The sequence below is a fragment of the Rana temporaria genome, chromosome 5, assembly GCF_905171775.1.
Source record: "Rana temporaria chromosome 5, aRanTem1.1, whole genome shotgun sequence".
NCBI lineage: Eukaryota > Metazoa > Chordata > Amphibia > Anura > Ranidae > Rana > Rana temporaria.
In genome coordinates this window covers 385,550,488-385,577,901 of record NC_053493.1, presented here as the reverse complement: position 1 = coordinate 385,577,901, position 27,414 = coordinate 385,550,488, and the positions used below count along the sequence as shown (strand labels likewise).

Below are 27,414 nucleotides of genomic sequence, written 5' to 3'. Positions count from 1 at the left end.
TTTTTATTGAAAGTATTAACTTAACAGTACAGATTAAAATTGTCACATTAATCCTAAGTAACCAACCGAGTTACCTTGGTTCATAAGATTGTTCTTATAACAATACATTATTTGGTAGCCTGTACCAGCCTACCCCTATTGGGTTCAATCTGTAGGCATGGCTAGGCTCCCAATTGAGTTAACTATTTGTATATAGAAAATCATAAAGAAACAGCAAATGTATGCACATACATACACACACACACATATACACATATACATACATACACATATACATACATATACATACACACATATATATATATATATATATATATATATATATATATATACATACATACATACATACATACATACACACATACATACACACATACAGAAATTAAATGAACTTAACAAAACTTGCTACACAGATCAATAAAGTAGGTCCAGGATAATACATTACAGCTGGGGCAAGCATATATCTGACTTTGACGTAATTCAAACTTGACAATAGATTAAATATTACACTCTTTTAAGTATTTGGATGCTCTAGGATGGGTGATCCAAGCTAACCATTTCTTTCTGAACGTAGTAATGGAATAGTTTTTATAAGCCAGCATTAATTCGTATTGGGCCTGTATATTGATTCTAGCTATAACTGTCGATAGGTTGGGCGTGTCTTGGGATTTCCACAGGCTGGTTATAGTGAGTCTTGCTGCTACTAGTGTGTGGAATACAATTGTTCTATATTCTTTAGGATAGATATCCAGATTGATACCTAGTAAAGCTGTGGCAGGGTCTAGTTTATTTAGGATGCCTGTGAGATCTGCTATAAAGGAAGTAATTGAATTCCAGAAGCTATGTAGATTTTTACAGCTCCATAATATGTGTAAAAGGTTTCCTATCTGATCGTTGCATCTCCAGCACTCATTAGACGTTGAGGGATATATTTTCGCTAACTTATATGGGGTCAGGTACCATCTATTTATTATCTTTTGTGCATTGTCCCAGTGTTCAATACATGCTGATGACTTGCTAGCTATATAGAATGCTTTTTTCCATTGGTCCCAGGTAAATTCTTGCTTTAAATCTTTCTCCCATTTAATCATGTGTGCGTTTTTGTTGTCAAATGGGTGGGTAGATAGTTGATCGTAAAAGAGAGAGATTCCTTTTATCATTTGTTGATTTTGTCGGGTAAAAAATTGCCATATAATTAAGGGGATTTCTACAGGGTCAGTCGGATTGAACTCTTTTAGTCTGGTGTGTTTCCTCAGTTTGGTTAGTGTGATCTCTTTGTATTGTAAGGGTAGATTTGCGTAAAGATGAAAACCTTCCTTAACCCATTCATCTACAATTAGACGTATTCTACAATAGTTGAGTGCACCTGTCGGTATCATCAATTTTATTTTATTTTGGATATTTTTAGTTTTTGAAAGTATATGTTTCCAAGCTATTAATGTGGATCTGATACTAAGTAAGTTGGGAATGTTAATCTTTGGAAGTATAGCGTAAGCTATTGCTAGGGCATACAGGTCATGTCTTTTTGTGACTTGTTTTTCTATGTTTAACCATAGTTTATCTTCCCTATTGATGAACCAATATCTCATCTGGTCTAATAGGGTTGCATAGTAGTAGTTTTTGATGTCAGGTAGGTTCATTCCTCCTAAAGATTTTCTGGTGGTTAAAATGGAGAATGCCACTCTGGGTTTTTTCCCATTCCATATGCATTTTTTAAGTTTTGTATTTAGTTGCATGAAAAATTTGGCAGGGATTGGGATGGGTAAGCATCTAAAATAGTATAATATTTTAGGGAGAGTTTGCATTTTAAATGCGGCTATTTTCCCTACCCATGAAAGTTGTGTTTTTTGTATATTTTGTAGGTCTTTGTTGACTACTTCTAAAAGGTTGGGAAAATTAACTTCGTAAATTTTGGTTGGTGGGTAGGAGAGTTGTATTCCCAGATAGCTTATTGTGGAGTTGTCCCAGTTGAAATTATTTTCTTTGCGTAAAGTATTAATTAGCGTCATAGGGATGTTCATAGGAAGAGCGTAACATTTGTTTTGATTTATTTTGTAATACGACACCTCACCAAATCTTTCTAATAATTTGTGAGCTTCTGGCAGGGAAGAAGTAGGATTAGATAATGTAAGTATAATATCATCTGCGAATAGTCCTACTTTATGTTCATATCGTCCTATAGTTATACCTTTGATGTCGGGGGTTGATCTTATATATTCCGCAAGTGGTTCTATGGCTAGTGAAAAAATTAATGGGGATAATGGGCAGCCTTGTCTGGTTCCGTTAGTAAGGGAGAAGGTTTTAGAGATTATACCCGATGTGAATACCTTGGCCGTAGGTTGAGAGTATAGTGCCATAATTGCCGAATGGATAAATCCACGAAATCCGAATTTGGCTAGAGGTTTGGAGATGTAGGCCCAATGCATTCTGTCGAATGCTTTTTCAGCATCTAATGCTAAAAGTACGGAGGGAGTTCGGTCAGTGTGAATTTGGTCAATTAAGTTAAGGATTCTTCTAGTGCTGTCTGGTGCTTGCCTCCCCTTAGTAAATCCTACTTGGTCTGGTCCTATTAGGTAGGGGGTAATGTTTATTAATCTATTGGCCAGGATTTTTGCATACATTTTTAGGTCAGAATTTAATAATGAAATTGGTCTATAATTGAGAGGGGATGAGGGGTCTTTGCCCTGTTTCGGAATTGTTATTATTATTGCTTCCAATAGTTCTTTGGGAAAAGATTTAGAGTTAGCTAGATGGTTAAACATGTTAGTTAGATATGGAACTAGAGTTTCTTTAAAGGCTATGTAATATTCCGCTGATAGGCCGTCAGCTCCTGGTGTTTTGTTTTTAGGCAATTCTTTGATTACTTTAAGGGTTTCTTCAGGTGATATTGGTTTATTCAATTGTTCTAAGTCTATAGGCTCAATATTGGGTAGTTTTATATTATCTAGGAATTTTGCTATATTTACTAGGTTAGGTTGAGGAGTATTGCTTTCCTCTTTTAGATTGTATAGTGACTCATAATATTGTGCAAATGTATCTGCTATTTCTTGAGGGTTGATTACTACTTTACCGGAGGTGTGGTGTGCTAGTTTATGGATTTTATTCTTTATTTGGCATTGGCGGAGTTGGGAGGCTAGTAGTTTCCCTGCTTTATTGTTCTGGGAGTAGTAGTTAATTTTCATTCTTTTTAAAATTTTGTCTTGATCTGATATCAGAATGGCTCTCAAATCAGATCTTAGTTGAGTAAGTCGGCGATCTAGATTAATATCTTGGGGTTGTTTTTTATGCAATTCTTCTAATTTGGTTATTTCTTTTAAGATATTATTTATCGTATTGGTTTTCTTTTTTTTTTCCCTTGTTGCTGCCTGTATAAGGAGGCCTCTAACATAGGCTTTATGTGTACACCATAGGGTAGTGCTGTTTATCGGTTCTTTATTATTAATTGCAAACAATTCTTTCAAGTTTTTTTTCAGAGCCAACAAGTGATTCTCCTGCGAAAGAATATAGGTGTTATTCCTCCATATGTAGCTATTAGAGCAAGATAGCCCTTGGTTGATTTCAAGTGTGATTGGTGCGTGATCGGACCAGGTTATATTGTGGATGTCAGCTTTGACAATCTTTGGCAGGAGAAGCTTGTCGACAATGAAGTGGTCTAATCTAGAATAGGATTTGTGAACCTGTGAAAAAAAAGTGAAGTCCCTTTCTGTCGTGTGCAGGCATCTCCAGGTGTCATACATGTCTTCTGAGGAAAAGATGGGAGATAAACCTTTCCTGGAGATAGTTCCTTCCTTGGAGGTGTCCATAACGGGATCCATGGGTGCATTGAAATCACCGCAGAGTATAAGGCCTCGTACACACGACCAGTTTCCTCGGCAGAATTCAGCTTCCGACCGAGTTTCTGGCTGAATTCTGCCGAGAAACCCGGCCGTGTGTACACTTTCGGCCGAGGAAGCCGACGAGGACCTCGGCGAGGAAATAGAGAACATGTTCTCTATTTCCTCGTTGTTCTATGGGAGCTCTCGTCCCGCCGAGCTCCTCGGCGGCTTCAGTGCTGAACTGGCCGAGGAACTCGATGTGTTTGGCACGTCGAGTTCCTCGGCCGTGTGTACGAGGCCTCAGAGTTCCTTCTTGTATTTTCCTTGTTTTCTTGAGAATTTTCCGGATGAATTGGTGAGGATTTCTATTGGGAGCATAGATGTTAACAATTGTGTAGATTACATTGTCTATTGAGGCCACCAAAATTATGTATCTGCCTTGATTGTCGGTTATTAGGTTGATCTGCTTGAAAGAGATAGTGTCCTTGATTGCTGTTATCACTCCTTTTTTCTTCTTTTTGCAGCTGGATATGAAGATATGAGGAAATTTATGATGGTTGAACTTGGGAGTTTTGTTTAATGCGAAATGGGTCTCCTGGATGCACATGATGTCACAGTCATATTTTAGGGCATCCGTCCACAGAGCTCTTCTTTTGTAAGGACTGTTAAGTCCTTTCACATTCAGCGAAAAGAGTTTAAGATTCATTATAGTTACTTGTGTACTTGCTATAGGTAGTCAAATATTTTTTATACAGATAGTTTGTAAAGGTAATGGTTTTGATGTAGATATATTTTCCTGCCATTAGATGGCGGTGTTGGACCGAGTATTCAATATAAGTGATTTTAAAGAAACGAAAAAATAAAACATAGTCTTGTAACGCAAACATAACAACAGAAAAATAAAAGAGTTGCAGGGCAACTCTAGTGTACATTGAACGTGTACCAATTTCCAGGGGGTACAGGGAAATAATACGGGGTAAATCAGGTATATGGATCCCTGATCTTCAAGGAGAAAAGCCTTGGATATTTAACTTTTGAGTAGTTTTCAGCTCCAGAAACTGCAGCATGTGACTATATACAGGGCATATTATTATCTTACCATGTATAGAGGAGTCATTTGTGACTTTTTTGCCAGTCTTGAGACACTTTTCCAGGTGTGGATTTATCCGGTATGTTGTGTTCCTTTGGTAAAATGCCCCATGAGCGTAAGATTTTCAGACCTTGCTCCAAGTTGTTGATCGAGTATGAGGTACCTTTATGGTCTACGAGTATTTTCGTAGGGAATCCCCATTTGTAAATCATGTTGTGATTCCGTAGGATCTTGGTAATCGAGTTGAGATTTTTTCGTGCTAGTATTGTTGCTTGTGAGAGATCTGCATACAAGATGATACCTGTGTATGGGTCCGGTAGCGGGGAATTTCTTCTTGCGAATCGCATTAGTTGATCTTTCACTTCATAGAAGTGTATTCTGGCTATGACGTCTCTTGGTAATTTTTCTGAGATGTGAGACGGTTTGGGCAATCTGTGAGCTCTGTCTATTTCAAGTTGCTGTTGTGGGATTGTTGGAAGTAATTTTTTAATCATATCCTTTATGAAGCGTTTCAGTTCCGGTGGTTTAACATTTTCGGGGACGCCTCTGAATTTTACGTTGTTGCGTCTGGCGCGGTCTTCTAAATCTTCCATTTTCATTCTGAGATGTTTAACTTCATCTTCTAATTCAAAGTGAGAGTCGACCATTTCATTGTGTGCAGATGTGAATTCACACATTTTATTTTCTACATAGTCTACTCTTTCTCCTAGCGCGTCCATTTCCAATTTGGATTTCTGCATGAAGTTCATCATATCATATTGTAATGCGCCTCTCAGGGAAATGATCATGTCTTTTATGGTAGAATCCAATATGGGTTGTCCTGCTGTGGGAATAGCATTTAGCTTCTCATCATACGGATTTATATGTGGTATGTGATTATTTTCCAATGAGGGGTTATTGCCTTCCTCAGAAGAAATCCTTCTTTTTTGTCTGAGAGGGCTTGCCAGATCATTTTGTGTATCAGGGGTGCTATACCATTATTGTCCACTAGATGTCTCCTCTTTCCCATCTGAGTCAGCAATGTTATGCTCTGAGCTCTGCTCTGCTCTATGCTCTGAGCTGTGATGAGGGAGGGAGGAGTCACCGCCATCTTTATTCCCCTGTGTCCTAAACGGACCAACAAACTCAGCCATAAATTTGGCCAGTTTAACGGGAACTGGTTGAATTCTAATCACTTGCCGACCAGCTCACACCGGCATACGTCGGCAGAATGGCACGGCTGCGCAAAACAATGTATGGGTACGTTGTTCCTGCGCGACGGGCGACCCGGTGCGGGCGGCCTGCGAGTGCGATCGCGGGCACGAGAGCCAGCACAGGGATTTGTGTGTGTGTAAACACACAATTTCGTGTTCTGTCAGGGGAGAGGAGACATATTGTTTGTTCCTACTAAGTAGGAACTGCAATATGTCTCCTCCCCCAGTCAGTCCCATCCCCATACAGCTATAAACACTTGTGTGTGTAAACACACAAATCCCTGTTCTGTCAGGGGAGAGGAGACATATGGTCTGTTCCTAGTAAGTAGGAACAGCGATATGTCTCCTCCCCCAGTCAGTCCCATCCCCATACAGCTATAAACACTCACTAGTGAACACATTTAACCCCTTGATCGCCCCCTAGTGTCAACCCCTTACCTACCAGTGACATTTACACAGTAATCCGTGCATTTTTGTAGCACTGCTCGCTGTATAGAATTCAATGGTCCCAAAAATGTGTCAAAAGTGTCCGATCTGTCCGATGTGTCAAATGTGTCAAAACAATATATGGGTACGTTGTTGCCTTTAAGAGCCGCCGCTGAGCGGCGGACGACCCAGTGTGCGTGGCCTGTGAGTGCGATCGCCGCTGGCCACCCTCGATTGCGGGCACAAGAGCCAGCACAGGGATTTGTGTGTATAAACACACAAATACCTGTTCTGTCAGGGAAGAGGAGACATATTGTTTTTTCCTACTAAGTAGGAACTGTAATATGTCTCTTCCCCCAGTCAGTCCCATCCCCATACAGCTATAAACACTTGTGTGTGTAAACACACAAATCCCTGTTCTGTCAGGGGAGAGGAGACACATGGTCTGTTCCTAGTAAGTAGGAACAGCGATATGTCTCCTCCCCCAGTCAGTCCCATCCCCATACAGATATAAACACTCACTAGTGAACACATTTAACCCCTTGACCGCCCCCTAGTGTCAACTTCTTTCCTACCAGTGACATTTACACAGTAATCAGTGCATTTGTATAGCTATTATATAGCACTATTGCATTTTTCTTACCAAAAATGTGTAGAAGAATATAAATCGGCCTAAACTGATGAAGAAATTTGTTTTTTAAAAATATTTTTGGGGACATTTATTATAGCAAAAAGTAAAAAATCTTGTTTTTTTTTCAAAATTGGTGTTTATAGTGCAAAAAATAAAAACTGCAGAGGTGATCAAATACCATTAAAAGAAAGCTCTATTTGTGATGCAAATTTTGTTTGGGTACAGCATTGCATGACCGCGCAATTGTCAGTTAAAGCGATGCAAAATTGTAAAAAGTGCTCTGGTCAGGAAGAGGGTAAAAACTTCTGGGGCTTAAGTGGTTAATGTGTATGTGTGTTCCCCTCCCTGTTCAGCAGAAGCCAGTGTTCTGTCAATTTAGCCAACTCGTCAGAAACTCCATCCACGTCACTTTCGGTTTCTTTAAACCATCAGTATATGAATATTTTGAGGAATTGCTGTTTGGACACAACTGAATACAGTCCAGTACAGGAAGATTTAGCAGTTTTGATACCACAGAGGTGATCATTTTGTTGGCTGGTATCGGAGTGGAATAACATTTTTCGCTCATAATATCATGCATGATGGTTTAACCACTTCAGCCCTGGAAGATTTTACCCCCTTCCTGACCAGAGCACTTTTTACAATTTGTCACTGCGTCGCTTTAACACACAATTGCGCGGTCACGCGACACTGTACCCAAACTAAATTTGCGTCCTTTTTTCCCCACAAATAGAGATTTCTTTTGGTGGTATTTGATCACCTCTGCAGTTTTTGCTTTTTGCGCTTTAAACCAAAAAAGCGACAATTTGGAAAAAATATATAAATGTTTTACTTTTTGCTATAATAAATATACCCCAAATAAAAAATAAATACCGTATTTATTGCGGTATAACGTGCTCCCGCGTATACCGCGCACCCCTAAAGTTGCCCCCGAAATTCCTGTAAAAAAATATGTTATATGATTTTATTACTTACAGTTTTGGTGTCTTCCCAGCGTCCATCATCCGGTCCGGCGTCCGTCTGCGGTCTCGATGGTGTCCTCCCAGCTTCTCCAGCTCAGTTCGAACGCCTCCGCCGACATATACCGAGTGCAGTACACTCGGGTACATTCGGCAAGGCTCGGCTACGCTCGAGCTGGCGCTCTGTGACGTTTATGCGTGAGCACGAGCGAAGCCGAGCCTAGCCGAATATACCCGAGTGTACTGCACTCGGTATATGTCGGCGCAGGATTTCAAACTGAGCGCGGGAAGCAGGTATCGGCGTATATCACGCACCCACGATTTTCCGCTTATTTTAAGGGGAAAATAGTGCGCGATATACGCCGATAAATACGGTAAACATTTCTTCATCAGTTTAGGCCAATATATGGTTTTCGGGTTTTGCAATTCGCAATAGTGTGAACCCGGCATTATTCGCAGTCTTCACCCTAACGGCACTATTCACTCTGATAGATCAGTAAAGCCACAATCATGTTGGTGAACCTTGATGGTTGAGTTGAACAGACACATTTAGGGTGATTTACTAAAGGCACTTTGCAAGGCAATGTTCCCTCAGAGCTTAGTGAATGTGGTGAAATATGTTGTTGTAAAGAATATCCAATCAAATGCATTATTTGGGATAGATGATGAAAAAGGGAACAAAGTCTTTACCAAGTAACTATAGACCTGTTAGTTTAACTTCTATAGCTGGGAAGATACTGTAGAGATTAATAAAAGACCACATAGATGAGTTCTTGCTGGGAAAAAAAAAAACTATTTAAAGCGGTGGTTCACCCTCATTACCAACATTTCAGCATAAAATTCAGCATAGTAGCGCGAGCTACAGTATGCCGGTCTTAATTTTTTTATCCCCGTACTCACTGTTATATCGTACATAGACGATTCCTTCTGCCGCGGGGATTGGGCGTTCTTAGCAAGAGGGAGGGTGATTGACGGCCGGCTCTGGCACGTCACGCTCCCCGAAGACAGCCGGAGTAGGTCTCGGCTCTTCACGGCGCCTGCGCACAGGCTATGCGCAGGCGCCGTGAAGAGCCAAGCCTATTTCGGCTATTTCCGGAGAAGCGTGATGTGCCAGGGCCGGCCGTCAATCACCTTCCCTCTCCATAGGAACGCCCATTCCCCGGAATCTTCAATATCCAATTGCACAGTGAGTACGGGGATAAAAAAATACAGACAGGCATACTGTAGCTCGCGCTACTATGCCGAATTTAATGCTAGAGGGAAATTTTTTTTTTTTTATATAGGGTGAACCCCCGCTTTAAGCAACAGACAGCATGGATTCATGAAAGACAGAAGTTGTCAGACAACCCTGATTTCCTTTTATGAAGAGGTAAGTAAAACCCTGGACAGAGGCGTGGCTGTGGACGTGATATATTTGGATTTTACAAAAGTGTTCGATACAGTTCGGCACACACAGCTCATGTGTAAGGTAAGGTCTACAGGATTGGAAATATCAGTTTGTAAATGGATAGAAAACTGTCTAAAAGACAGAATTCAGAGAGTCGTGGTTAATGATTCTTACTCTGAATGGTCCAAGGTTATCAGTGGTGTACCCCAAGGTTCAGTGCTGGGACCCTTACTTTTCAATATATTTATAAATGATATTGGGTCTGAGATCAAAAGTAAAATTTCTGTCTTTGTAGATGACACCAAGCTATGCAGTGGAATAACGTCCTTGCAGGATGTCGCCAATTTACAAGCTGACCTCAATGCTTTGTCTAATTGGGCGACTAAGTGGCAGATGAGGTTTAATGTTGATAAATGTAAAGTTATGCACTTGGGGGCTAAGAATATGCATGCATCATACATACTAGGGGGAGTACAACTGGGGGGATCCGTAGTGGATAAGGATCTGGGGGGTTTTGGTAGATCATAAGCTCAATAATGGCATGCAATGCCAAGCTGCGGTTTCCAAAGCGAGCAAAGTCCTTTCTTGTATGAAGAGAGGTATGGACTCCAGAGAGAGAGATATAATTTTGCATCTCTACAAATCATTAGTAAGACCTCATCTGGAATATGCAGTTCAGTTTTGGGCCCCAGTTCTCAAAAAGGATATCGGGGAACTGGAGAAAGTGCAGAGAAGGGCATCTAAAATGATAAGAGGAGCTCAGCTATAAGGAAAGATTAGAGTAACTGAATTTATTCACTCTTGAAAAAAGGAGAAAAAGGGGGGATATGATCAACATGTACAAATATATAAGAGGTCCATATAGTGAACTTGGTGTTGAGTTATTCACTTTACGGTCAACACAGAGGACAAGGGGGCACTCTTTACGTCTAGAGAAAAAGAGATTTCACCTCCTAATACGGAAAGGTTTCTTCACAGTAAGAGCTGTGAAAATGTGGAATAGACTCCCTCCAGAGGTGGTTCTGGCCAGCTCAGTAAATTGCTTTAAGAAAGGCCTGGATTCTTTCCCAAATGTACATAATATAACTGAGTACTGACATTTATAGGTAAAGTTGATTGGGGAATATCCGATTGCCTCTCGGGGGATCAGGAAGGAATTTTTTCCCCTGCTATAGCAAATTGGATCATGCTCTGCTGTTTTTTTTTTTTTGCCTTCCTCTGGATCAACTGTGGGTGTGGAGTTGGGTATATGGGATTGTATGTTATTATTATTATTATTATTATTATTATTTTTTTGTGGTTGAACTGGATGGACTTGTGTCTTTTTTCAACCTGACTAACTATGTAATTATGTAACTATGATAGTCAGTAGAGCTTCATAAAATTTGCTAATTTCTGGGGAAATGCCCTTGCAAAGTTCAACTTCCCTTGCAAAATGAACCTTTGCCTTAAGGAAATAAACTCCATTGTCCATCTTCTCTGGCTATCTATTGTCACCCATACGCACCTTCTGCCTTTCAATTGTAATTTTTCAAGAACTGAACTATTTGTTGGTAGAGAAACAAGACGTGCCACGGGCTGTGCGATTCGCTTGCTAGATAAAGTTATTCACCCTATTTAATGAAATTAAGTTTGTTAATTTAGCTTGTTCAAGTTTGCATCGTTATACGTTAACCTGAGTTTTCACCTGACTGTCTTGAACTCCCGCACAAACAGCTTGAGAGATTTTTCTATGCCGCCGCAATGTACTTAAAGTTTTTATACAGCAGTCACCTCACCCACACTGATAATGACAGCGCTCACTTAAGTGACAAGTAATAATTCAGTACATTAGAACTTTGCGTTCCTATGTGAATGAAAAAGGCTCATTAGCAAGTTCCATTTCCTCATTGTTTAATATTGCATATATAATGACATCCCCAGATTCACTGTCTCAGGCTTGATGTGCAATGCTGTCTCTGTATTCCATTTTACCAAAGTGAGCTAAATGGCATGACATGTGACAATAGAAGTGATATTACTTTAATGTCGGTAAATGTGTCTCATTTAGTATATAAGAATGGCATAGATAATGCTACTGTTAAAGAGAAAATGCATTAAGAAAAAAAAACATTTTTAACCAAATAAAATGGCCGCTCCCCCAGACCTTGGTTCACCAAGCACGTGTGTTTCTACATTTAAAGCTGTACGCCAGGCAAGGAGGTGAATACACGATTGAAATGTGAAATGTGTCATCTGATAAAAAGATTTGTTCAATCGCACTTATGATCCAGGATCTAAGGCCCTCGTACACACGATAGGTTAAACAGAGGACAACGGTCTAATGGACCGTTTTCATCGGTCAAAACCGATCGTGTGTGGGCCCCATAGGTTATTTAACCATCAGTTAAAAAAAAGCCAACTTGCTTTAAATTTAACCTGCATTCCTAACCGATAGGTCAAAACCGATCGTTAGTAGGCACAACCATCGGTTAAAAATCCACGCATGCTCAGAATCAAGTAGACGCATGCTTGGAAGCAATGAACTTCGTTTTTTTCAGCACGTTGTTGTGTTTTATGTCACCGCGTTCTGACACGATCTTTTTTTTAACCGATGGTGTGTAGGCGCGACGGACCATCAGTCAGCTTCATCGGTAAACTGATGAAATCGGTCCATCAGACCGTTCTCATCGGATGGACTGATCGTGTGTACATGGCTTAAGGTTACCTTATTGGTATTCCTGTCTTAACCACTTGACCTCTAGACATAGGTATGCACACAGGGTATGCCCGATGTGCCTGGGCACGCCCTAATCACCCCATGCTGTGCCAGTGTCCCCTGTTTACTTTGCTTCAGTTTGTGAACATGAAGCCGCTCAGCACAGAACACTTCCTATTTGTTCACTTATATAGAAACGAAGTGTAGCGCTAAAATTTCATAACCCAATATGACATGGTTGAAAAAACAGTATGTAAATATATGATGTGTGAACACAACAATAACATATATAAAGAAAAATGGACAAAGTGAAAAGCCCAATGAGGACACCAGTATAGTGATCCTCACTGGTTAAGTGTCTGTCAAAAAGGGGATTCAGAATCCTCTAGGAAAAAGATCCAAAATGGTGAAATGAAGGTGTAGGCTGGTCATATGACTGTCACAAAATAAAGTGTTCTTCTATCAGAGAGGTGTATACTTTTACCGGACCAGGTGGACACACTTGTCAGATGGCAGTGGGTCAATCAAGCTTGTTTTGGCCACAGGCCTGAAGTTCCAATATCGTACCAACCAGGATAGGACTGGAATCCGAAGAAGGGTTGGTCCGGGGGCGATGGGTCAGTTTATCCACATTCATGGACCAATATGGCTGAAATCTGAGCTGTAACCCAATAGAACAGGGGTCTCCAAACTGCGGCCCGAGGGCCAGATGTGGCCCTTTTCTAGCCTTTATCCCGCCCTTGGGGCACAATTTCTCCCACTGATATGAGGCACTATTCACACCAACAATGGGGCACTATATTGTTCACCGATACCAATGATGGGATACTATTCCTCCTACTAATAGGGGGAATACGCCTCCTCTTATTGACCACCAACCCTGAGGCCATTTTTGTTCTTACTGATTCTGGGCCTGTAACATTTTCTTCCCCTGCTAGCCACAATCCGGCCCTCCTAAAGTCTGAAGGGCAATAAAGTGGCCCTTTTTTTGAATAGTTTGGAGACCCCTGCAATAGAAGGTCCGTCTGGAAACTTTGTTCACTGTCCATTACAAATCAGGCTGCAGAGTAGGGACTTTCTTTGTCTAAAAAGTGAGACATCAAGGCTCTATTTAGACCCTTGATATTTCACCAAAACCCCCCAATGGGGCCCCAAAAAGAAATTGTAAAAAAATTATTAAAAAATAAACTGCTGACACCAATCTTTTCTCTACTGACGCTGTGTGTTTGTGCTTTGGGGTGCTCACCCTAATGTAATAGGCTGTGCACACCAATGCCTCTAGAAGATTTTACCCCCTTCATGACCAGAGCAATTTTTACTATTCAGCGCTGCGTTATTTTAATTAGCAATTGCGCTGTGATGCAACGCTGTATCCAAATAAAATTTATATAATTTCTTCACACAAATAGAGCTTTAAGATAAAAAAATCTTCTGTGTGCAGCAACCCCACAAAAAAATTACCTGAGCCCCATCTCGATCCAGCGATGTTGCACGAGAGATTTGGATGTCCGGGACTCTCCCTACTGAATTGCTGAGGCACAGCAGCGGGCGTCATTGGCTCCTGTTGTTGTCAATCAATGTCAGTGAGCCAATGAGGAGAGAGAAGGGGCAGGGTTGATCCGCGGCTCCATGTCTAAATGGATGCAAAGAATAGCAGATTGGCTCAGGTGCTCCCACAGCAAGCTGCTTGCTGTGGGGGCACTCGGCAGGAGGGAGGAGCCAGAAGCACCATCAGGGGGACCCAAGAATAGGAAGATCTGGGCTGCTCTGTGCATAACCACTGCACAGAGCAGGTAAGTATAACATGTTTATAATTTTTTTTTAAAAAGACGTTGGTATCACTTTAAAGTGATTGTAAAGTCTCGTTTTTTTTTCTATAAAAATAACAAACATGTTATACTCTGTCATACTTTCTCTTTTACAGTTGATTTGCACAGAGCAGCCCAGATCCTCCTCTTATCGAGTCCCTCTTCTGTGCTCATGGCCCCTTCCTCCTGTTAAGTGCCCCCACAGTAAGCAGCTTGCTATGGGGGCACTCAAGCCGAGCTGCAGGTTCGGCCCCACCCCCTCCCTCTCCTGATTGGCTAACTGACTTTTATTGACAGCAGCGGGAACCAATGGCGCTGCTGTGTCTCAGCCAATCAGGGGGGAGAGTGCCAGATGGTTGAGACACTTGTGTCGCTGGACAGAGGGGGACCTCAGCTAAGTGTTAGGGGGCCTGAGGGAGGCTGCTACACACAGAAGGCTTTTTATCTTAATGCATTGAATGCATTGAGCCTTGAGTTTTCTTCAGTGGTGCCTTGGCAAAATGCCTAAAAATTGCCCAAACATTGTATACAAGCAGGTGGGTGGATGAAGCCTGCATTTTAGTTACACAAAGCCACAGGTTTTCATTGTACACCATTACAAACTTCTAGCTGCCAACTTTCTAATGGCCAATGACATCATCAGTTGATAAGGAGGATGCCAGTTGCCTGCATATCATCCTTGTTTGACTCTCCCTTGCCTCTCTCTGTCAGCTTTGGGGTCTCATTAGCTTTGGGGTCTCAAAACTAAGGGAGAAGAAAAACTTTGGAATACTAGTCACTACCAGTTTTCAAAAGTGTATTTACTTTGGAAGAATTACTGTATTTATCGCGGCATAACGCGCTCCCGCGTATACCGCGCACCCCTAAAGTGGCCCCCAATCCTGTGGAAAAAAAGTTTTTTTGTTTTTTTGTACTTACAGTTTTGGTGTCTTGCGCGGCGTCCATCGGCGGCCTCGTCGGGTCCGGCGTCCTTCTGCGGCTTCGGGTGTCCTCTTCGGCGGGTCCGGCGTCCGTCTTCGGCGGGTCGGGTGTCCTCTTCGTCGGGTCGGGTGTCCTCTTCGGTGGGTTGGGTGTCCTCTTCGGCGGGTCGGGTGTCCTCTTCGGCGGGTCCGGCGTCCTTCTGCGGCGTCCTCGCGTCCTCCCCGCTCGTTTCCCGCCATGAGTTTGAATACTGCGCCGGCATATACCGAGCGCAGTACACTCGTGTATCTTCGGGCAGGCTCGGCAACTGTCGCGCTGACGTCCTGTACGCTCAGGACGTCAGTGCGAGAGGCGCCGAGACTGCCCGAAGATACACGAGTGTACTGCGCTCGGTATATGCCGGCGCAGTATTCAAACTCGTGTCGGGAAAGCGGGTATCGGCGTATATCGCGCACCCACGATTTTGCCCTAATTTTCAAAATAGTGCGCAGTATACGCCAATAAATACGGTAATCACCTTCAACGTTCAGTGTCCTCCGTGAATTGATGTTGCTGCATTAGGTAAAACTATCAGAATAGTTTTTATATTTTAGAATAGGGCGCTTCCAGACTGTACATCATTTTGGAGGGTGTATCAAGATTGTCCATAATTTCAAAGGGTGCCTTAACTGAAAATAGGTTGAGAAACACTGACTTGAGGGTTCCTTCAGGGTAAGAGGAGTTGCAACAACCTATCTGCCAAAAACTGTGTACAATGCATGCAAATAAACTATTAATTGCATTGTTTTTGACGCATTTTGGAGCATTTTTTTTGTGCCTAAAACTTTTTCTTAGTACTGTTTATTCCCAGCAGTCTCTGACCACTGACACCCGTCAGTACTTTAATGTCCTATGTATTGTTGAAGCACCTGTCTCACCCAATCCCAGTACACTAAAGATGACACTATCACAGCTGCAGGAAGGAGAGACTGCCAATGTGATGTTGTGTCATTCCCTCCTGTCCATTTATCCATTTCAGCAGATGTTGCCGTACAAAAAAATAAATCAATATAGCAGTGATATCAGCAATGCTTCAGTGAAGATTTATTGTATATTATGTTATTGAAATTTTTACATTTGCCTGCAGATCACAAAAACATTGTATATCCTGTGCATTATCTCTGGGTCATTTGAACCATTTCTGTCAACATTCAGCATTTTTTTAAATCTTTAGCTGAAATTTTTTAGGAACATGTTTAAGGGCTTTTTCACACCGGCGGATCGTATGTCTGCTTTTTCAGCAATCCGTGTACGGATGAAAAAGGGACATACATTGGTCCCTATGAGATTGCAGGTGTCAGCGGATGAACATCCGCTGACACCCGATCTAGCCCGGTTCCGCAATCCTCTGATTCTGCAGACAGAGGAAAACCCTATTTTTCTATCTGTCTGCGGATCGGGTGAACACGGACAAAAGGTCTGTGTTCATCCGATCCCCCCATAGGGGAGAGCGGAGAAAAGACAGGGCGGTCCCAGCACAGTGTGCGGGGAACCCGCCGGCTCAGCGGGGATCAGCGGAGCGATCCCCGCTGAGCAAGCGGAGGTTCATGGGGCGGATCATCACTGATTTGCCCCATGTGAAAGAGGCCTAAGTCTTCAGTTTAGTTATTTCTTGTTTGTTTTTGTTTTTAAATCAGCACAAGGGGCTGATGTTTGGTTTCTAGTAAAGGGAGGGGTATTGCCATTAGGCAACTCTTTGTAGGACATGTTCCATCAAGTAGCTCGTATCTCAAACACAGCTTTAGACCCCACACTGGGGCGTTTTCAGGCGCTTTAGCGTTAAAAAAAGGGCCTGTGAAGCGCCTGAAAGAAGCCTCATCTGCAATCCCAATGTGAAAGCCCGAGTGCTTTCACACTGAGGCGCTGCGCTGGCAGGGCGTCAAAAAAAGTCCTGCAAGCAGCTTCTTTGCAGCGCTTTTGGAGCGTTGAATACACCGCTCCTAAAGCGCCCCTTCCCAAATGCCCCAGTGTGAAAGGGGTCTAAAAGTTGGAAAGTGCCAAATAGGAGATGTGTCACAATAAATTTATCTAGGGGATGTACACCGTAAAACCTGCCAAAGTGTTTCGGGGTGTTTGGAAGGTTACAATCCATCAGGGATAAGAATAATTATACATAGGATTCCATAAATAGCCTAGAACTGGGGGGAGGCATCATTGGAATAGAAAGAGCAAGACAACATTAAAAACATTAATGTTCTAACTCTTCCACATTCTACTAACAATGTGTTTTTGTATTAAAGTGATATTAAAGGTTCCCGTTTAAAAAAAATAAAATAACAAACATGTCATACTTACCTCCACTGTGCAGTTCGTTTTGCACAGAGTGGCCCCGATCCTCCTCTTCTGGGGTCCCACGGCAGCTCTCGCAGCTCCTCCCTACAATAGCCAACCCCCCTCTGGGAAGCTCTTTCCTGAGGAGGTCACCTTGCAGGCGCGCTCCCGTGTGATACAATCGGAGTCCATAGCCGTCGATTGTATGACTCGGCCCCACCCCCTGGCTGTGCAGCTATTAATCTATCCAATGAAGAGCCAAGAAGCAGTGGGAAAAACAACGCGGGGTGGTGCCCACGGATGTTTGTGGCTCAGGTAAGTAAAACGGGAGCTCGGGGGGGGAGGGGTGGTAGAGTGCAAGGTGTTTTTTCACCTTAATGCATAGAAGGTGAAAAAAAACAGGGCTTTACAACCCCTTTAAGGAAAATCTCTGGGGACACAAATGAAAAAAAAAACTGACAGCGGATCTTACCGTTTCCTGCTCTACCCAAAACAAAATAAAAAAAATTTGTTTGACGTTTGGCTTTAGTAGTATGCAACCCTGGCTCCCAACATGTGGCCCATTGGCACTTAGGGCCAGATTCACGTAGAATTCTGGCGGCGTAACGTATTGCATTTACGTTACACCGCCGCAAGTTTTATGGGCAAGTGCTTTATTCACAAAGCACTTGCCTGTAAACTTGCAGCGGCGTAGCGTAAATCCATCCGGCGCAAGCCCGACTAATTCAAATGGGGCGTGTATCATTTAAATTAGGCGCGTTCCCGTGCCGAACGTACTGCGCATGCTCCGTTTTGAAATTTCCCGCCGTGCTTTGCGCGAAATGACGTCATTTTTTGAACGTCGACGTGAGTTACGTCCTTTCCTATTCACGGATGACTTACGCAAAAACAAAAAAATTGAAATTCGACGCGGGAACGACGGCCATACTTTAACATGGCAAGTCTAAAGATAGGCCATGAAATACCAGCTTTAACTATACGCCGGGAAAAGCCGACTAGCGACGACGTAAGAGAATGCGACGGCCGCGAGTACCTTCGTGAATCACCGTAAATAGCTAATTAGCATACCCGACGCGGAAAACGACGCAAACTCCACCCAGCAGGCGCCGAAGTATTACACCTACGATCCGAAGGCGTACGAAGCCGTACGCCTGTCGGATCGAAGCCAAAAGCCGTCGTATCTTGGTTTGAGGATTCAAACTAAAGATACAACGCGGCAAATTTGAAAATACGCTGGCGTATCAGTAGATACTCCGGCGTATTTCTTCTGTGAATCTGGCCCTTATTTTGCAGCTCTTGGGATGTCCTGCAGACAGTAGTCTGGGTTTTCTTTACTCTAGGTAGTGACGGAAAATATTCTTTAAAGTGTGCAATATTAAAAAGGAACTGCAGTCTGCCACATAATTTGTATTAAAAACATCTTTGCCATTCTGAAGCTTCCCTCCAACCACTTTGCATATTATTTTATATATACTGTGATTCTGTACTTGCCAAATATGCTGCAGAAATCCCCCTCCACTGAGTCTGGCTGCATCCATTTAAACTGTGAGCAGCTGAAGCTGCTGCCTGTTTACTTCCTGAATTTACACAGACACACAGAGACACACCTCCAGCTCTGCCGCTCTCATTGGTCCTCTTATGACTCATCCCCCCTCCCATCCTGGCAAACTCTCAGGAGAGTGAGAGAGAGAGCTGTGCATGATGTCATAAAACTAGACTAGAAAGAGGAAGTGGGCTGTATAAGGTATTTACTGGCAGAAAAAAAAATGTTTTACTATCCAAAGTTAAAACAAGGGCAGAAGATTTTAAAAAAGTTGAAAAAATTACTGAAGGTCCGCTAATTAAATAGCTTAGTTTATTTCTTTCATATTATCTTTCTTTTTTCAGTGCTGTCCACTTTTTTTCGTATTTTTTACTGTAATGCATCTTGCTGAGAGAAATATCAAATGTGGTTCAAGCCATTTTAAGGGGGTTGTATGGAACACATATAGGAGTATAAATTGCAGGGAATGTACTGTAATAGCAGTAATCTCTAGCAGTCTCGTGTAATGTGCCTCCATTTTATGACTGTCCTAAACTTCCAACCATCTCTTGTAATGAACACTTTAGTCTTTGACTATCTACTATAGTCATTCACCATCTCCTGTATATCTTGACCTCCTACAGTAGTCTTTAACCATTTCTTGTAGCCATTGACCAAATTCTGTAGTCTTTGATCATCTCTTGTAATCTTTCACTTTGTACTGTTGTATTTAACCATCTCATGTAGACTCTGACCATCTCCTGTGGCCTTTGAGGATCTTGTGTAGTCTTTGACCATTTATTGTAATCATTGACCATCTCCTGTATTATTTGACCATCTCCTCTAGTCATTTACCTTCTCCTGTAGTCATTGACCATCTCCTGTATTATTTGACCATCTCCTGTAGTCATTTACCTTCTCCTGTAGTCATTGACCATCGCCTGTATTATTTGACCATCTCCTCTAGTCATTTACCTTCTCCTGTAGTCATTGACCATCTCCTGTATTATTTGACCATCTCCTGTGGTCTTTGACCATCTCATGTAGACTCTGACCATCTCCTGTGGCTTTTGAGGATCTGGTGTAGTCTTTGACCATTTCTTGTAGTCATTGACCATCTCCTGTATTATTTGACCATCTCCTCTAGTCATTGACCTTCTCCTGTAGTCATTGACCATCTCCTGTATTTTTTGACCATCTCCTCTAGTCATTTACCTTCTCCTGTAGTCATTGACCATCTTCTGTGTTATTTGACCATCTCCTCTAGTCATTGACCTTCTCCTGTAGTCATTGACCATCTCCTGTATTATTTGACCATCTCTACTAGTCAATGACCTTCCCCTGTAGTCATTGATAATCTCCTGTATTATTTGACCATCTCCTCTAGTCATTTACCTTCTCCTGTAGTTATTGACCATCTCCTGTATTATTTGACCATCTCCACTAGTCATTGACCTTCTCCTGTAGTCATTGACCATCTCCTGTATTTTTTAACCATCTCCTCTAGTCATTTATCTTCTCCTGTAGTCATTGACCATCTCCTGTATTATTTGACCATCTCCTCTAGTCATTTACCTTCTCCTGTAGTCATTGACCATCTCCTGTATTATTTGAGCATCTCCACTAGTCATTGACCTTCCCCTGTAGTCATTGACCATCTCCTGTATTATTTGACCATCTCCTCTAGTCATTTACCTTCTCCTCTAGTCATTTACCTTCTCCTGTAGTCATTGACCATCTCCTGTGTTATTTGACCATCTCCTCTAGTCATTGACCTTCCCCTGTAGTCATTGACCATCTCTTATAGTAAGTCTGCAGTCTCAGATAACTTTCTGTAGAATTACATGAGCTGATTACTGTGGACGCTCGAGGCCCTCTATATAAAAAAATAAGTTGACCACCACTGATATACACCTTGTTATTTCTGCTCTTAGACAGAACTTTTGCATTCCAAAGCTTAATATGGCCGACGTGTTCTTTGTTAATGAGATTCTTCGCTACGCTATTTCACTTTTACCATAGTTGACCTTTGATTAGACTTGAAATGCTTATACAATGATCTTCTGCCAAACACCTTAATTCTGGAATCAGGGCTCCATGCTTAATATATTTAAACCATGTTAATTATTAGGCATTGTCAAATACGGTGGATAGAGACATGTTGATTTCTGCCATGTAAAAATTAATTAAAATGTGCAAAAATGCTTTGTCTTGTCAGCTTTAATTTGATCTTCATTCAACATGCTGATTTTACTTATAACTAAGTATTACTTATAACTATACGTGGGTGTCAGGAAAATCTTGTCATTACATGCGAAGATAAGAAAAGAGAAAATCAAAATGTTTTCTTTTTGTATTATCCCTTTTGTCTTTTACCTGATCCCCCCCCCCCAACTACCTTACAATGATTTGTTGTCACAGCGTGAAAAATCTTCCCTGTTCCTCTTAATGTTATAATTCCCTCTTATGACGCCAATGAGGGCAGCATAGAATTTATCCTAAGCTGTAATGATTGGGTAGCCTGGACCAATTTTAGGTATTAATGATTAGATAGGAGAGCTGAGGCTAAGCCAAATTGTTCCTATTCCAAATGAGCATTAAAAATGGAAAATGAATTGCCTCCACTAAGTAGTTTCCCTAACCTTTGCTGTTTTTCCTTGGCAGTGTTACCGGTTGCCATGGCAATTGCATTGATGTTTTTGGAACACAAAATTCATTGAAAAACTGTAACAATAGTAATAATCATTGTTTGACCTGAAATATAATTTATGTGCGTGATAGCAAAGCTGGCACTGTAAATATGAATTATTGTGTGCTTTTTGCACATCAAGCGTTGCATTGTGATTATCTGGCTAATTTTAGGTTATTATTTTTACTATTATTATTGTTATTATCGGGGCTGGTCAAATCACACAGCAGCTTGGCACAGCATGTTTTTGTTTTTATGTTAGAGTGGAATTCCAGGCAAATTGATTTAAATAGAAACTTTTATGCAAAACGTATGACAATTGCTGCCAATTACTGCTAGTATAATTACCCAACGTCTACCTTTATAGTAAACCAAAACTAAAACCTCCTACCCTTATCAATTATGGAAGCTGACATCTAAAGCCCTGTACACACGATCGGTCCATCCGATGAGAACCGTCTGATGGACCGTTTTCATCGGTTAACCGATGAAGCTGACTGATGGTCCGTCGTGCCTACACACCATCGGTTAAAAAAACGATTGTGTCAGAACGCGGTGACCTAAAACACAACGATGTGCTGAAAAAAAACGAAGTTCAATGCTTCCAAGCATGCGTCGACTTGATTCTGAGCATGCGTGGATTTTTAACCGATAGACGTGCCTACAAACGATCTTTTTTTACTATCGGTTAGGTATCCATCGGTTAAATTTAGAACAAGATTGCTTTTTTTTAACCTATGGATAAATAACCGATGGGGCCCACACACGATCGGTTTGGTCCGATGAAAACAGTCCATCAGACCGTTCTCATCGGTTTGACCGATCGTGTGTATGCGGCATTAGGCAGGCCAAAAACGGGTCGAATTTCGAAAGAATTTTCTTGTGAAAATCTTATCTAAGAATTTTCGTTCGTATTTCGCACCATTAGTGTGCTGCCGATTTTCGTGCGGCCATCGAATTTGAGTAATCTGACATGTTGGAAATTTTTCAAAAAACTAACGATTTTCTAATCAATGATGGGAGAATCATGCGAGAAATGTAATAGAAAAAGAAATGCGCATGTGCAAGAAAAGAAGATTCCTAGACACAAAAATTATTTTCTGTAGCATCAATGAGGTGAAATTAAAGGCTTGGATGGTTGAATTTTGAAATCAATGGCGGCACCATCGGATCCCAAAACGCACAAATTTTCTGATTTTCAAAAGAAAATTATTTTGAAATTCGACCATGTAGCTTCTGTTTGATCTTCAACTGCTATGGTGCTGCACATGTGATCAGTTATAACACCAGTCATTGGATGGTTTCACAGTTTGGTTGGGTGCACAAGCATATGTGACAGTTAGCATTCCCGGCATGCCGGGAATGTAACTGTTTTTTTGAAATCATTAATTCAATGGGTGTATTTACGCTTTAAAGTGTATTTTTGACTTTGCATAGAGTTGGCTCGTGGGATTATTTGTTGCAACCTGTGTCCTCTTGAGGAGATTTTAGTTCACTTCCTGTCCTCAACGTCACAACAGAAAGTAAAAAAAAAATGCTGTAGACAGTTATTACCAGAACAGAATTTCCAATCACTTTTTGTTCTGATGACAACTTTTGGATTTCCCATCACTTTCTGCCTCTGGTGGCAATGGTCAACAGGACAAATAGAGAGTATGAATCTACAACAGGAAGTAAAAAGAAAATGTCTACAAAATAAGGAGGATTCTTCCCATAGACAGTTGTCACCAGAACAGGGTTCCCCATTGAAGGATTTCCCCTCACCTTTTCTGGATTTCCCCTCTCTAAAATTCTGGATTTCCCATTGCTTTCTGCCTCTGTGACAATGGTCAGCAAGACAAATATAGAGTATGAATCTACAACAGGAAGTAAAAAGAAAACCTCTATGAATTGAGGGGGATTCTTCTCATAGACAGTTGTCACCAGAACAGGATTTCCCCTCACCTCTTGTTCTGGTGACAACTCTGAAATTCTGGATTTACCATCACTTTCTGCCTCTATGGCAATAGTCAACAGGGCAGGTAGAGCATGTGAATCCACAACAGGAAGTAAAAAGAAAATGTCTAAGAAATGTGGCCCTCAACTGATCTGGTGTGCTATATGTTCTGTGTGAGTTTTCAATAAAGGGAGTTCCAATTTGCATCTAAGCTAGTGCCGTATAGTCTTGGTTGGTCAGCTATAATATCTGGTCCTTGGCTCCACACTGGAGGAAGCTATAAGCAGGGTGCTGGATAGTTCCGTCACAAACTGATTCATAGCTACTGCTTGTCTTAGCTGTGAGCACTTTCCCAAGACCAGCAATGGCAAGAGGAATACAGCAGGAGGGGAGGGAAGCAAGTCTGAACCTCATAACTAGGGTTAGAAAACACTTGGAACCAGGGGGCAATGTGCAACATTTACTTTGACCCATATGCCGCGTACACACGGTCAGAATTTAACACCCCTGGCGGTATTCCCGAGTCTGACTCGGGGTTAGATTTTTGTGCTAGGATCGGTAACCCCGAGTCAGACTCGGGCTCGCCTCGCTGGATCCACAGGCAGTGTTTACTTACCTTGTCCCTGTATCCAGCGATGCCACCGCGCTGTGTGAGCGAGCGGGACCTTGCTCGATTCACACAGTGTCCTCCTGTGCCGCCGATCTCCGTTCCCTGCGACGTTACGACGCACGGGGGCGGAGAACGGCGCCAAATTCAAAAACGTAAACAAACACATTACATACAGTATACTGTAATCTTATAGATTACAGTACTGTATGTAAAAAATACACAACCCCCTTGTCCCTAGTGGTCTGCCCAGTGCCCTACATGTTCTTTTATATAATAAAAACTGTTCTTTCTGCCTGAAAACTGTAGATTGTCCATAGCAACCAAAAGTGTCTTTTTATGTCAAAAATGGTTTTAGAGCAGCTAGAAAACAGCGATAATAAATTATAATCACTTGCAGAATTGTGCGATAGCGATTTGTGGGGAAATTCGTCATAAAAAAATAAAAGTAATGAAAGCGACAATTCTGCAACTGAGCAAATTTCAGTGATTTTGAGTTGATTACATTATTGAATAATTTTTATTATAATTATATTATTATTTGTTATAATTATTTATAATTATTTATTATATTATAATTTATAATTTTGTTTTTAAAAAAATGTCATACCCGGGATGCCTACAAGACTCTTGTTTGGTCAGATTTAAGTGAGTTATTCCTAAAAATTACAGGCCTACAGTATAAAACTCCAAATTTCCTTGCAAATAATGGTACCGCTTTCAGCACCTTTTTTCTGAAAGAATCATACCGCCAGGGAGGTTAAGACAAGAAAAGTTCGATGTGAGCTTTTGGTCCAAAATTCCTACCGTGTGTTGGCTCCATCTGACTTTTTCTGTCGGAATTTCAGAGAGCAAAAATTTGTGAGCTGGTTCTCAATTTTTCCGACGGGAAAAGTTCTTGTCGGAAATTCCGATCGTCTGTATGCAATTTCGACGCGCAAAAAAAACATGCATGCTCGGGAATCAATTCAACGCATGCTCGGAATCATTGAACATTTTTCTCGCCTCGTTGTAGTGTTGCACGTCATGCGTTCTTGACGGTCGGAATTTTGTGTGATCGTGTGTATGCAACACAAGTTTGAGCCAAAATTCCGTCTGAAAAAATCCACGGTTTCTCTTTAAGAAATGGATGCTTAATCAAATTTAGTAGCCTACACTTCCTGCATTTGTAAAAAAAAAAAATGAATGTAATGTGTTGCAATATTTTGTGTCTTTTATATCTGCCTGGAGTTCATCTGTAAATGTGTCTTTCTGATCTCAGATGGTTGGGAGGTGTCCATTATGTAATACAGGATTATTCTGTCATTACAGGCTCCACTGAAATGTCTCCGTAATAGAACATCATCAGAGTGAAGGCCAATCCGCCCTTCTGAAAGCGACAGCAAACTTCCACATCTCTTCCACAAGAATATTTTCTACCAGATGTCATTGAGAGGAAAACTGCAGAGGGTCGTTAAGCTGAGATTTCTTGCTGCCTGTTACATTGTGCTTAAATGCTCTGCCTGTTATTATGATCTCTCTCCACCTATATAGCATCACTCAGTGCTGGTGTTCCACTGTGATTAATATGTTGTCAGTTGACCCTTTGCTACATACACAGACACATGTCTATTTAAGGCTAGCCATACACAGTAAAATTGTCATTGATCAATCCCACAAAACTGGCTATAGACATATGAAGGTGAGGATTCAACTGCTGAGTGGACTGTCACATAAGCATGTACCCTTAGCATTGCCCAAGCATCCATGTTTATCCAGCAAGGAGGAATAGCAGGAAGAATTGGCAGGCACCTCATATCATTTTATGAAAAAAACAGTCATCTGACAAGGTTTTCAAATCTTTGTTCTCCTCTGGATCAATTCACTATAGTGATGTCTGCAGTGATGCCATAGACATAGGCGTGCACACAGGGTGTGCCCAGGCACACCCTAATCACCCCATGTGCATTAGTGTTATCACTCCCAGGCCCCGTACACACGTCCGAGGAACTCGACGGGCAAAACTCATCGTTTTGCTCGTCGAGTTCTGTGTGAAGCCGCCGAGGATCTCGGCGAGCCAACTTTCCTCATTGAACAACGAGGAAATAGAGAACATGTTCTCTATTTGGCTCGACAAGGAACTCATCGGCTTCCTCGGCCGAAAGTGTATACACGGCCGGGTTTCTCGGCAGAATTCAGCTCTGATCGAGTTTCCGGCTGAATTCTGCCGAGAAACTAGGTCGTGTGTACGGGGCCTTAGTGTAGCAACAGGTACATGGGAAAGATCTCCCTCTTACCGGTTCTGCCATAAGAGAAGTGTGTATGCTCTTCTCTTTCACGGTGCCAGCAGGGAGATCAATGTGCCGGGTCATATATATGTAGATTCATACAAATGCATGTGTGTTTGAGGGTGCACACCCTAATGCATCAGGCTGCGCACACCTATGGCCATAGACTTGACATTGCCCAACTGAAAGCCATAATCTATCATCTTAACCAATAATTATACAATGGGTGGTTCAGCCGAAAACACGTCCCTTTAGTCTGGCTGTCAATTAAAAATGGACAATATATCGCCAGCTTAAAGGTAAACTCCACCTTTTGAAAAGTTCACACCCCCCCTCCTCCCTCCTCAAACTGATTCCCCTACCTCCCTTAACAGAATCTTGGGATGCATCTCCCTGCAGGATCCTGTTTTTTTTTTCTTTGTATAGAGCTACATTATTCATTCCCAGGGATTGATCCCCTCTGCCATTACAGAGCATGCTAGCAGCAGGGAAGTGACATCAATGCACTTGCAGTTCATTGTTTACTACCTCCAGCCCAATACCAAACGGTCCGTACTGCTGTACACACCTTGGGCTGGGAGTAAACAAAGCAGGAGACTGCACCTGGGAGGCACTGATTGGGTTTGCAATGCTCTGCAGGCTTAAATGCAAAAGTTTGTAAATGCGCCTTTTTTATTTTATCAAGGAGGGCCTTCACTGCAACCCGCCCTTCTTACATGTTATGCTGGGTTGACCTTGATTCACATACTCACCTTCCTAGCAATCCAACATTGTCCTGCTGTGATTCTCTGCATTACAGCCACAAGCCAGACCTGGCACTGCCATCCTCTTCTCTACTAGGGAGTGCCAGCTGTTACTCAGCTTCTTGCAGCTGGCCCTTCATAATGCGCTATAGGGTCACCCATCATTCTCCCGGGAAATACAGTACAGACCAAAAGTTTGGACACACCTTCTCATTCAAAGAGTTTTCTTTATTTTCATGACTATGAAAATTGTAGATTCACACTGAAGGTATCAAAACTATGAATTAACACATGTGGAATTATACATAACAAAAAAGTGTGAAACAACTGAAAATATATTTCATATTCTGGCCTTTTGCAGCAGACACATCTCTAGGACTGTTAAGAGGAGACTGTGTGAATCAGGCCTTCA

General features: G+C 41.8%; 1 protein-coding gene across 1 annotated transcript in view; it reads left to right on the top strand.

Annotated features, from left to right (window-relative positions):
- SAMD12 (sterile alpha motif domain containing 12) overlaps positions 1-25,759 on the top strand; it is a 936,923-nt gene extending 911,164 nt beyond the window's left edge. Inside the window, exon 5 of the mRNA XM_040354887.1 lies at positions 25,304-25,759. Coding sequence (XP_040210821.1) covers positions 25,304-25,326 — 23 coding nt within the window. The 3' untranslated portion in view covers positions 25,327-25,759. The remainder of the gene's footprint in view (positions 1-25,303) is intronic.
- Positions 25,760-27,414: the final 1,655 nt, after the last annotated feature.